At 50.2% G+C, this 13,400-nt stretch overlaps 1 protein-coding gene across 1 annotated transcript in view; it reads right to left on the bottom strand.

Annotated features, from left to right (window-relative positions):
* The window catches only part of RAPGEF1 (Rap guanine nucleotide exchange factor 1), a 137,987-nt gene extending 126,896 nt beyond the window's left edge, over nucleotides 1-11,091 (bottom strand). The window contains 1 exon segment of the mRNA XM_045563702.1: nucleotides 11,000-11,091. Within this exon segment, the coding sequence (XP_045419658.1) occupies nucleotides 11,000-11,060 (61 nt within the window). The 5' untranslated portion in view covers nucleotides 11,061-11,091.
* Nucleotides 11,092-13,400: the final 2,309 nt, after the last annotated feature.

Below are 13,400 nucleotides of genomic sequence, written 5' to 3'. Positions count from 1 at the left end.
TATTGACAAATTAATTCTACGAACGTGGATTAAATAAATAGAAGTCAATAAACTTTGTTTTTCATTAAATTAGAAAGGATTGTTTTGTTTTCAAAGTTTTTATTCTATTTTTGTAATAACACACTGTGGCCTCAAGGAAAAAAATTTCTTTTAGCATGGCAGTCAATGTGTTAACAGAGAAAGCTCCCCATGGACAGAAAAAACAAGGCTAGATCATGCAGAAAAGCATGCTTTTGATCTGTGTCTTTGGTTTTCGGATGAGCTCAGAGAATTAATATTTGTAAGGAGATCTTGACAAGCTGAGGCAGAGGCACAAATTAGTGTGGTTCTGCTAAATGAGAGGTTCTGCAGCTCCAGGACCAAATGATTAAAGGAAGTGAAAAGGGTTGCCTGGGCTTTAGTCTCTGCAAACAGCTCTGTGCTTCACGATAGTTGCACTGATGAATTTGCAAGGAGACTACACGCGTTTACTTTCACCTATCAGAAATTCCCAGGGGAGCAGGGGTTAAGGAAGACTCAGAACAATACTGCAGGATTTCTGAAATTATTTTAACTGTGAAAGCTAATCAAGGGAGAAAAATAAAGGGTATAAAATCACCCTGCTTGTGGTGTTCAATGCAATTCATTAAGTTTCTTATACATGAGGACTTTGAATGGCTTATGGTATTTTAACTGTCACAAAACAAAAGCAACACATTATGATCGTTTTACCCTCAGAGCCAAACAAAGATGATTTAATTAGTCCTGAGAGTCACCCTGCAAGGAGAAACTGAGGTGATATCTCTTGGGGTCGAGCAAAAATATACCTGCTGGTGGATGAGTCCCGCTGTGACTCTGACATAAACCATGGCCTGCAAGCACAGGCTCATTCCTTCTAGAGAGACTGAAGAAATAACATAAGCAGACTTTCCTTGATCTACCTGCATGCACTGGGGCCACAGGTGCAGCTGAAATGAAATGCCATCTACTCTGCCTATAACTGATCTCTTCAAAGGTTTAGTACTTAATTACAAAAAATGTATTCCCTGGAATTGAGGCTTCTCAGATGGGGTGAAAGGCGAGCGGGGAGAGACAGAAACACAGAAAGAGAAAGAGAAAGGAAAATACCTCAATAGTCAGAGGCCTCCCTTCTTCTGTGAGTGCTGAGGTCTGAATTTTATTATACTTGCCAGATTTCCATTTTTAAAGAAATGGTCGCTTTAGAGCAGAAGGGGACTTCAGGCAAGGACAAAGCAAAGGTTTATTGAGGACTTCTTAAGTGTCCAGACTCTGATAACATGCTTTGTGTGCACTGCTCATTTAATCCTCCCTCAACACCATAAGGTAGGTACTGTCATGATTTCCTCCATTTTACAGACAACTGAGGCTTAGACAAGGGGAAGTGACTGGCCCAAGGTCCCACTATCATTACAGGGAAGAACTGGGATCCAAAACCACAGCTATAGGACCTGAAGCGCACTCTGTCCCTGCCTTAGAGACTCCATCCTCTCTCTGCGAAGATGGGGAGACTGAGGGCTAGTGAGGGGCACTAATCCAGTGCAGTGGTGCTGATCCAGGGGCCAAAACAGGCCTCCTGCCCTCCAGCTCAGGCTCACGCTGCCTCCAACACAGATGAGTGTGTGTGGCCAGACCATCAACTCCCCAAGGGCAACGATGCCTCTACTGCTCTCAGCACCTTCCCCTGCCTTGGCAGGCTGCAGGACGCTAACGGACACTCGGCCAGTGTGGGTGGGTAAGTAGATGGAACTATTTTAACTCACAAGGGCCACTTCCCACTCTTGTGCCATTTGTGAAAGCTTTCTCCAAAGCAGATTCTCAGCAAATATACTTTTTAAGCCACTTCTATAATTGAAAAACCAGAAGTTGCTTCATCAATCTGTAGGCACATGTGTGACTACCTTAACAGTCCCGCAGACAGGCTGGAAAGCCCCAGGGGACTCCCAAGGCAGGTTCCAACCAAAGACAATGGTGGTGCCTCCCAGTCAGCCCCGGGGCTCAGCAGCAGACCAGTATTAGACCCCAGGCCAGAGGGGGAGGGAAGTAAAACGCAAGTTCCCAGCAGTAAGTGACCTTGGCAAGTCACTTTCCCTCTTGGTGCTTTCCTTTCCTCAACTGTCAAATGGACACAATACCTGCCATTTCTCTCTCTATAAGAATAAATTAGGCCGGGCGAGGTGGCTCACACCTATAATACTAGCAGGGAGGCCAAGGTGGGAGGGTCACTTGAGCTCAGGAGCTTGAGACCAGCCTGAGCAAGAGTAAGACCCCGTCTCTACTAAAAATAGAAAAAATTAGCCGGGCGCCTCTACTCCCAGCTGCTCGGGAGGCTGAGGCAGGAGGCTCGCTTGAGCCCAGAAGTGTAAGGTTGCTGTGAGCTAGGCTGATGCCACAGCGCTCTAGCACAGCCAACAGACTATCTCAAAAAAAAAAAAAAAGTAAAGTACCACGCAACATTTAGTGCTATTAAAAACATCAACAAAATATCCCTCAATATGTCCAACTCCCCCCTTTATGCTGCAGACTACTCACAAAGAATCAGCATTAGAAAGTGCTCTGAGATGGGTTTGCCTCATCAAGTTATAAAAGAGGCACAGGAGGCTCAAACAAATTAAGCTGTTTGCCTGAGGTCACCCAACAAGGTTTCCGGAGCCCCCAGTGGGCTTGAGCGGGACAGCCAGGAAAAGAGCTGTCTTCTCAAGGACGCCTGCAGCACTTGGGTGGCCCTGTTAGTGGAGCAGCTGCCTCAGTGGGGGAGGGAGGGGTCCCTGGAAATACTCATTTTCATCCAAGTCACACAGCCGAGAAAATAATGTCATCACAATCAATGAAAATGCAAATAAGTGGGGAATAGTCAAATGGGCTTTAGTCCTAACTTTGCCCCAACTCAGTATATCTTAACTGTTCCAGACCTCAACGAAAAGCTCTGTCTGTATCTTAGTTTCCTCCTCAGTAGCATGAGAACAGTCATAGTATCTTTCTCCTATTGTGAGGATGACACGAGACCACAAGTGTAAAATACACAGAACAGAGCCTGGTACTGGCAGTGGGTAAGTGCCCAATGAACATTGGCTATGACTATATTTATTATTAAAGGAGGAATCAAGAGTAGCCAATTCCATGGCCCATGCACAATCATCCATCTATTTATTCACAACCGGTCACTCGAAGGAGGATGGGCACACATGATTACTCACATGACCAGTGAATAAATACAAAATACAACCACTGTTTCCAACCAGGGGTCTTGTGTGTTTATTTGCTTGTCTGGGGTCATCTAAGTGGCTGTTCGGTGCCATCACATCCCACTGGACTTCAGCTGCCCTCTCTTCTCATTCCATGTCAGTCCTTCCTCCTGCCAAATACTGCTAGCATCACACTCCTGCTCCATTTTTTTTTTTTTTTTTTTTTTTTTGAGACAGAGTCTCACTCTGTTGCCCGGGCTAGAGTGAGTGCCGTGGCGTCAGCCTAGCTCACAGCAACCTCAGACTCCTGGGCTTAAGCGATCCTCCTGCCTCAGCCTCCCGAGTAGCTGGGACTACAGGCATGCACCACCATGCCCGGCCAATTTTTTCTGTATGTATATATTTTTAGTTGTCCAGATAATTTATTTCTATTTTTAGTAGAGACGGGGTCTTGCTCAGGCTGGTCTCGAACTCCTGACCTCAAGCGATCGACCTGCCTCGGCCTCCCAGAGTGCTAGGATTACAGGCGTGAGCCACCGCGCCCGGCCCTGCTCCATTTTTAATAGTATGGTGTGGGCTGGGGGCCACATCTATCAGGTTCACACCAATGGCATAAATTTTAAAGAGCTACAAAGCAAACACCTGAAATCTGCCCCTTTGTCTCCAGCCCTAGGAAGCACTGCACACCATTCTGTGCTCAACAGCTTCGTTACTATGTTGTAAGAGTTTAAAAGAGTTTCCTGATCACAAAACTTCATTTGCAGTAAAGTGACTCTGTGGTTCCAGCAAGCTAGTGAAAAGCAAAGAGAAAGATCACCGCTAAGGGACTAACAGGAGCAAAAGGTGTAAGCTGTTACGGGATAGTCACAGTGTTTTAGGGAGAAGCAGTCCAGGCTGCATGTCAGGGCTCTGGTTCAGAGAACTATCGTTTGTCTTTCAAACCATAGCCTGGAAGAAAAAGGTGGGAGAAAAAGGAATTGTGACTAAGGGATAGCATATTTCTAATCCCCTCAGGCAAGTCTCTCCGCTGCATCTTAGCCCACAGAGGAGGAGGAGGAGCAAGAGAGACGCCCATGCGCCTTGACAAAGGGGAGCCAGGAAGAACACCAGCAGCCTACCTCTCTCTCCCAGCCCTTCAAGACAGCACGTACCATACAGTCATCCGGAGAACAGAGTGTGATGGTGCAGCAAGCTAGTCCTATGCAATGTTCAAAGGCCAACTGAAGAAAAAAAGGACAGGACTCCTGGTAGGATGCCTGTTATGGGCACCAGACTGAGCGAAGTTGGCATGTACTTTGGCTTGTAAACATAAGGCAAAATTACAACCACACATGCAAACTGGGCACTAGTTACGAGTACTTTGTTCTTGTGCATCCCACAGAACCACGCAGTCACTACAAATGGAAGTTCAAAGAATGTGTACTGGCAGATGCGTTATCAGAGTCAAGCTGTGGCTCAGTCTCTCAGCCGGTTCTGTTGTTCCCTCAACGGAGTGTTCTGGAACTTTGATCTTGGCCTTACCGCTAGTTTTCAGAGAACTACATGAAAACACTGATCAATGTATATGATTAATACAGAACCTCCAACTAACTGGATACCCCTGATCAAAGTATTAGTCCTATTAATTCACCAACAAACATCCTAATTAGCAATTTAAAATCAGAAGAAGCTGCATCTAAAGATAATTTGAGACTTGGAATTAGAAACCTAAGTTTACTCTATGATAACACTAACTCATTCTTTAGTAAATATTTATTAAGCATCTACTGTGTGCAAGGCATGGTGATGGCAACCCAGTGGTGGCCAGGCACACTCCCTCGTGGAGCCAATCGTCTACTTAAAACTTTATTTGTTGATTTTTAACTTGCAGAAACGAAACTGGGGCTTTGATCTCTGAATGAGTTAAATAGTGTCATTTACCCAAGTGCTTATTTGGGGCCTTTCCATGGAATTTACTATCTGTTAGAGGAAGACACGCCATGAACAGCCCAGAGGAAGTCGGTTTTGGCAGAGGCGGCTGTGAGAGCACCCAGGAAGTGGGTTTTCACATGTTGCTGGAGGGTCCAAGGAGGAGCCTCAGGGCCACAGCAGAGCAGGAAGAGTTATCTGATAAACATCTTTATGTATAGAAAAGGACCTGATGCTTAAACAAGCAGGGAAGCACTAATTTTAGAGTCCCACCCCTTCCTGACACCGATGGAGAAAAGGAGACCCAGAAGAGGGAAAGAACCACCTGAGGACACAACATCAAGTCTCAGATGGTCTAAAACAAATGACTGGAAACTAAGATAACACGCCTACTGGATGATAGATCCCTTAATAATTCACAAACTGTGGGTTTTATTCATTTGCTGATAAAACAGCCTCTCGGGCCAGGTGGGTGAGAGTCAGAGGCACACCTGTCCCAGCAGCAGGGCAGCCCGTCGGTGGTGCTGCCAGGCCTCACCTCTTTCCAGTGCGTCATCTTGTTATGGCAACAGGGGACACATTCAGCTGGACTAAGACCCAGCCTGGCATTTGAGGCAACCTCCAATCTGGGCTAATTTGGGAAATGATTTTTCTGCACGCTCACACATGACTCATCTTTATAGGCCTCCTATCAGGCCTCCTGGCTACAAGGAATCCCATTCAAGCTGCCTCTGCCAACAGCTGCTCAGGAGACCAGGAAACATTTGGGGTTGCTGTGGTTAATTTTTTTAAAAACATTTAGCCTGTGTTAGTACTGTTTCTTATCTCTCTACAGCATTGCCGATGTCATTAGCATTATGAGTATCATATGCAGCCTAAAGACGGTGGTGGGCTTACCTTAATTTAACTGCTAGATTTTTTTTTTTTAAATACCAGAAAAGAAGTTGAGAAGCACGAATAAGAATGGAGATAGAAAGCTACTGTGTCTCCAGCAACAGGGGAGGCTCTAAGCAGCGCTCTGTAAAAACAAGAAAGGGGGCTGGTTCCCCATTTCACTTCCCTAAGGCTGTGATCTTGGGCAAGTAACCAAATTTCTCTGGGCCTTAACTGCCCTCAGGTGCAAAATGGGGATCCTCAGCCCTGCCCTCCCCCTCAGGGCTGTTGTGAGGATGACCTGAAATGAGGTGGTCTATAAACGCATTCTGGAAACTATAGGAAATTGCAGAAATGTTCAAGATTTTTGATATAACCCCTGGAGCTCCAGAGGACCAGGTTCTTGCTGGCTCCCTGCCACCACGAGGTGTCACTTGGTGTTTGCCATCAGTAAATATTAAATGAGTGAGCCAATGAATGAAGAGTAGGGGCCATCAAAATGTTACATTGGTTGATTGAGTACATTTTGACCACAAAAATTCCTAACTATGAGGGCAAAAGGAAGCACAAAATTTGAAGAGTTTAAAATTGATCAAAATACAGTGACTGCCAATCTAAGAGGACCTCTGTCTTAGGCTACAGAAATGTGCAGCCCCACATGACAGCACTTGCACTTTTAGTATCTGTTCTGAAAAAGTACATAGTGACAAAATGTTACTATGAATGCACAGAAGATACATAATGACTAAAAGTTACTATGAATACAGTCATTGTAAATTTCTTTTCAATTGATGATAAAAGCATCTTCTCACATTTGGAAAACACAACACATTGAGTTTAACACTGTATTTATTCTGCCTTCAAGGCTGTGCAGGGTGAGGCCACATATACTTCAGCAGCTCCGCTAGACAGCTGAGGCCAGAGAGCCACTGTACTGCCCAGAGGGTTCAGTAAAGATGAAACTTCTAGACAGACTGTGGTTTGCTAGGAGCACAGAGAGGGAGGAGAGGGACTCAAAAAAAAAAAAAAAAAAACCTGTATAATTTACTTCTTTTGTGATGTCTATTTTTATCCTCAGGCCCAGCTAAAGGTAAGACCCAGGAGGAAGGGCTCTCTGCTGTATCCTAAGGATGAGAACGACACCAGGCTCTTAAGAGATGCTCCATAAACTATCTGATGAATCAACTGAGTGAAGGAAGGAAGGAGCAACAGAAACTGATGCGTGCCATCAGTAAAACTGAAGCACATTCTTCCCTCCAGTCGCTGAGCCCTTTATTACCCCCCCACCCCAACAGGGTGACCCCCTACTCCCTGGACTGTGCCCACCTAATTCCACTCATCCTCTCCAACTCACCTTAAATCTCATGGTTTCACAGAAGTAAAGTGGTTCCCTGACCACCGCTCCCCACTATGAATCTGATCCTTGGGAACCCTCCCAGCCCCTGCCCGCCCGCCCGCCCGCCCACGCACAGGCTAGGCTGGCTTCACGGGGGCAGCACAATGTCTGCTGACTTCACCAATGAATTCCCAGAGCCTGGTATGGTACCTGGCGGAGCAGGCACTCAGCCAGTGCTGAATGAAGGAATCGAGTACTGAATCAATGAAGGAATGGGGCAAAGATTTCAAAGTCCAGATCAAAAACAAACAAATGTGAATCATTTCTCCAAGGAAGGGGTGCAAACTCAAATGTCAACAGTCAAGTGAGCAACAGGAATAACGACACAGCTAGCCGTGGGAGTGACAGGGGCTCCTCAGAGATGGCCACTGCCCAACTCCCATAGCTGCCCTGTAGGTAGGAACAAGGGCTCAGGGTTACCAGAGATTCTCATTTTTCAGGAGAACCAGGAACCTAAGATTTCTGAACAATTTCCTGATTTTTCAATATTGACCATCAATTCTTGTTTCCCCCAAGAACACACGGACCAAAACACAAGACACCTGTGGACTGCCAGCCCACTGCTGTCAGTCTGTGCTTAAGCTCCAGAAATGTTAGGGTGTCAACTCTTGATGTCTTTGTTGGAAGAAACATGCGCAAACAGAATCACCATAACTGCCGGCACAACCGGAACCATGTTCATTTCTTCCCCAAATGAACAGCTGCACACACCTCCCATCAGTCTTCCAGAACAAGACCCCCTTAGTGCCCAAGGAAGAGCCTCCTCTCCCTGGCAGGCCTGCCCACGAGCTCGCCGCAGCAGCGCCCTAACCCATCTGGCTCTGTTCCACTCAACACCTCCTCATTATCTCTGGAGGCACTAAAAGTCTAGAGAAGCCTCCCCCTCCACCCCTGCCTTCTTCCATGTGCCCCAAATTCAACCCTTCTCCACCAAGCCTCACCAGCCAGCCCAGCAAGTTGTCGCTCTGTCACCCTCTGGAACTGCTTGATCCCCACGGGCACTTGGGACAGCTGAATGTAAGGCTTGCTTTTCTGTGTCCCTGTGAAACGACAAGTCCTCTGAGCATGTGTGTAGCCATGTCTCGCCCCAGCCAGGCACTGCTGAGGGAGGGAGTGGACGTATTGAGGAGCGGCAGTGACAGGCTCAAAAGCTCTCCCCCAGGGGTCAAGGAGAACCCCCTGCTCCCCAGAAGGAAGAAGGATAAAGAACAGGCAGAGTCTCAGGCTGCAGCAGATGTGAAAGAAATGTTCCTGTTCACGCAAAAAAAACCCTTGGATTCCTTAAGCCCTGAGCAGTAAAAACGCCAGGCCTTCTACTTTCGAAGAGAAGAGATTACAAACACATTTAAGCAACATTTCTGTTGCTTCAAGACAATGGAAAACAGCAAAACTCCACTCACGACAATTGCTTGCTGGGTGCAGGCTGTCTCCACTTCACCTAAGGACCTCTCCTCTGGACCAAACACTCCTCTGGGGACTTAACAGTAGTAGGTCCGCTTAGAAAACTCCAACAGAACCCTAACGGAAAATCCTGGTGAAACTCAAAGTCAAGTCACTTACAACGAGCAGCAGACACCACCAGAAAGGCCAACGCTTACTCCAGGAGTGTCCCAATATTCCTTGGCAGCTGTGTACGGATCACAGCAACAGACCTTGTGCAAATAGGCTGGACCGCTCGCCAGTGCCACATCTGGGATCCCCAATCGGCAGGTGGTCTTGCCAGCCTCGGAACTTTCTTACTTTCCTGCTTCTCGCCAAAGGCATCTTCCTCTCGCACTTTCCACAGGCCCCCGTCAGCCCCTTCCGCTCTGCCCTCTTCCCTCATCTCTACCTCCACCTGGGATATATCCTCCTCTCTTCAGAGCCCTTCCCATTCCCTCCCTCACCTGTGCCCACAGAACGCAGTTCACGTGGGCTGGCAGCCCGGGCATTACGCTAGGTCAGACAAGCCTCTGCGGCAGGCACTTGCCGGGTTTTGCACCTACTACAGCCCCTGGCAGAGGGTGATGCCCAGAAAAGGCCCAAGGACAGATAACCCATGCTGACGGAACAGGCCTTAGGCCTTTCTCTGGGTAGCAGAGAAGGCAAAGGAAGAGTCATCTCAATCTGAGAGGCCCAGCTGTGAGAAGCAGCTCATGAGATGACAGGTAATTTTCATTCCACTCTTTATACTTTTCTATGATTTCCAAGTTTTGACAATGACCATACAATAAACAGTCTTATAATCACAGAAAATCCACCTGATGTTATTTTTTAAGTAGATTGTCTAAGTTTCCCAACAGTACCATTCTGATGAGACACTATATAAGCAGCTCATGAAAAATGCTGCACAGATGAACCCAAGATATTTCTGGAACAACACGTGTGCAGGAAGGCGACTCATGGTCACTGGGCAAGGCCCTGGGGCTGAAAAACGGTGAGAAAAATACCCAAGAAATAGCCCCTGAAACCAAGAGCCCTGCCCCTGAGGAAGGCGCACAGCTTCTGGTCAAACGGCCAGGCATGAATGCTGGGCCTGCATCCTCTTGCTGTGCGGCCTACAGGAACTCACTGAACCTCTCTGAGCCTGTAAAACTGGGACCACAGTCTCTGTCACAGAGGATCTTCAAGGGTTTAATAAGCAACACATTTTAGGTACTTAAGTGAAGAGCCGGATATAGAGTAAACCCTCAATAATGGCTACACAAATCTCCTTCCTGAGCTTCAGCTGCAGCCCACAAAAGTTACACTGCCTTCTGCGTCGACCGCAGAGGTGCATCCCAGAAAAGTATCCTGATTCAACCCGGGAAACATAAGCAACTTCCAAGATCAATGCCATGGACCCCTTTTCAGCCCTCGCCCTAAAAGCCTGCCTTTCACAATTCAGCCGGCAGGCTAACCTGGTGCCCGGGTTATGACAACTCGCCGTGTTCCCAGTAGGGTAGCCCTGTCCGCCCGCCCACCCTACCCCGGGCCCAAGGGCTGGCCCTGCAAGGTGCTGCGGCTAACTAAGCCCGGGGCCCCCAGTGCGCGACAGTAATCGAATCTCTGGAGAGTCCATTCCCAGTACAGGTAAAACCCAGGTAATCAGAAGGCAACTCCCGAAGACTTCTAGGAATACACAAAGAGACGAGGTTCGCGTCGCGATCTGCAATCTACTCCCACCCGCCGGCCCCCACTCGCCCTGCTTGCAGAGCCGAGCTCGACACCACAGGAAAACTTGACCGCGTCCTCAGAACGCCCAGCACACCCAGCCTGCTTCCTCGGAAGCAACCCAAATGGACACTCTGGTTAAGTGTACACTCGAGCTCATTAGAAATGACACACTTCTCAGCTCAGCTCGGCTCGCCCTCCGCGAGCCCAGCCCAGGCCGGGCACAGGGCGCTGCAGCCGCCCCAGCACGCGGCCGGGGTCGAGCCATTTTCCGAAGTTCCCGGCCGGGGCCGCCCCGCCCCGCCCCGCGGCCCCCGGCCGCCCAAAATGGCCCTGGAGGTGACGCTGCCCGCGCCGCGGCCGGGCCCGGGCGCAGCTCCGCGCCTGCCCCCGCACAGGCCCGCGCCGCCCGGGAAGCCCGCACTCGGGGCGGCGGGGACCCACGCGGGCCGCGGCGGGGCGGGCGGGCGGCCGGGGCCCAGCGAGCCGCCCCCGCCGCCGCGCTCACCTGCTTTCTCGATCTTGCCGGACATTTCCGGGCTGCGCCGGAGGCCGAGGCCGCCGCTCATCGGGCCCGGGCCGGGCCGCTGCGGGGCGACAGGCCGGCGCGCCCGCCGCTCGCCTCGGCCCTGGCTCGCCGCGCCTCAGACCCGCGCCGGCATGGCGGGCTCCGCGCGGCCGCGGCCCGTGCGCTCGGCGACCGCGCTCCAGCCCGCCCAGGCCCCGCCGCTGCCGCCGCTCCCGCAGCCGCCGCTCCGCCTCCTGCGCTCCGCCGCCGCTCTCCGGCCCGCGAGCCGGCCGCAGCGCCGCGCCGCCGCCGCCCGCCGGGCCTCGGCCGCGGCCACGGCCACAGCGCCACCTGCCGGCCGCCCGCCACGCCGCCGCCGGCACAGCGCCCCCTGTCGACCCGGAGCCGGCCCGAGCCTCCCGCCCGGGACGCAGCGCCTCCTGCCGGCCCGGAGTCGCCACGCCAGGGCCTGCCCCTGGGCCGTCCCCACCCGGGACTCCACATCCTCTGCGAGAGTCCAGAGTCTCCAGGCCGAGGCCTGGGACTGACACCCCTGACCCAGGGACGGTGCCTTCCACTGCCCAGAGCCCAGCATGCTCCCTCACCTGAGACACGAGCCCAGATTTTCTGCCCCAGGACCTAGAACCCATACCTCCTCTGCATCCAGGATTCAGCATCCTCTGCCACCCAGAGGGTCCATGCCAAGGCCTGGAACTGGCCCTAACCAGGACTCAACTTCTGCTGACTGGGAGTCTGCCCTGACCCTCCACCAGAGCCACAGCAGCCTCCTTAACTGGAGCTGCCACACCAAGGCCTGGCAGTGAACCCAGAGCACCCCCTCCCAGCCCACTGGCTCCACGCTGGGGAATGACTCTACTGGGCATTCAAAGCCTTCTGCTGGCCCATAGTCCATGCCAAGGCATGGGACTCATCCCCACCTCCATGCAGGACTCAGCAGCCCCTGCAAGCTGGAGCCACCCCACTCAGGTCTGAGTGTGCCCTGAGGCCTAGAGCCTCTGTCCCAAGGCCTGGGCCCAACCCCATCAGGGACACAGCACCCCCTGCCCGTCCTGCTCATGAGACCCCCAGATGGGTACCCTGGGGCTCAGCTATGGGCCTTTTCTAGTGTGGTAATAAGTTGATTAAAAGTCCCATGAAGCCAGACATGGTGGCCCAGCACTTTGGGAGGTCAAGGCAGGAGGATCACTTGAGGCCAGGAGTTCAAGACCAGCCTGAGCAACATAGCAAGATGCTATCTCTACAAAAAAAATACAAAAATTATCCAGGCGTGGCACATGCCTTTAGTCCCAGCTACTGGGAAGCTGAGGCAGAAGGATCCCTTGAGCCTAGGAGTTTGCGGCTGCAATGAGTTCTGATGAAACTACTGCATTCCAGCCCAGGCAACAGAGCACACCTGTGTCTAAAAAAAAAAAAGAAGTCACTTGTCTAAGAATCAAAGAACCTACCAGGGCCAGGCACTATTTCAGGTGCTGTGGGCCCTACAAAAATGAGCACAATTGATTCTTCCTTCCAAAGAGTTCATAATTTAGTTGGAAAGTCAAGATTAAATCATATAATACAAGTATTAAATAACAATAAATTATAGTAGCCTTAAGGGATGTTCAAATGTGGGGAAATCTCCTGCCGCCTGCCTGCTGTTCTTGGCCCAAGATGGAATTTAAAGAAGTAGCACAAACCAACTCAGCTAGCTTTTCCTCCTGTTTCCCCCGAAATAAATGAATTAAATAATCTAGTGTGGGGACAGGACTTGGGGGAGGTGCAGGGAGAAGGAAAAGGTGGTTGATGTTGTGAGAGATTCCTATTTCCGTCTCCCTGCACTCTCTGATGGGTCACTGATTCCGTAACTCAGAGCCAGACTTAGATGGCAGCCAGATTTCCAGAGTCATCAGTTTGTCAGTTGCAGCCCTCTAGGGGTCAAAGGCAAAGCCAAAGATTGACAAATTCATTTCTCTTTTTGAGCTGATAAATGGCTGCTCTGAGCCAGAGGGGCCTGCTCAGCTCTCTTGGCAGCTGCACCATCAGGCAAAACTGGCCCCTGGCCCAGGCCCACCTCCCCAACAGCCCCAGCACTGCCCCAGCACATCTAGACTTCTGAGCTAAGAAGGGGCCAGTCTTTTAAGTCCAAAATCCTGGGTGCAAAGTAGAAAATTAGACTGAATGAACAGACTAAATGAATACTAGGTGCAGTTAGGGATTTGTGAGAACAAAACCAAATCTATTTAATAAATCATGACATATCAAATGACAAGGGATTTGCAAACAATAAAGCACTTGCAAGTGGACATCACTCTAAATCAGGGTCATGGAAGTTATTTAATACAGGTTATTCATCAAAGGTGTTTATAGCCACAGTAGAACATGCACAGGGTAATCAAGCAAA

This window comes from Lemur catta, chromosome 10 (genome assembly GCF_020740605.2).
Source record: "Lemur catta isolate mLemCat1 chromosome 10, mLemCat1.pri, whole genome shotgun sequence".
In the NCBI taxonomy this organism is placed as follows: domain Eukaryota; kingdom Metazoa; phylum Chordata; class Mammalia; order Primates; family Lemuridae; genus Lemur; species Lemur catta.
Note: the sequence above shows the minus strand (reverse complement) of the source record. Positions and strands in the feature narration are given on the sequence as shown.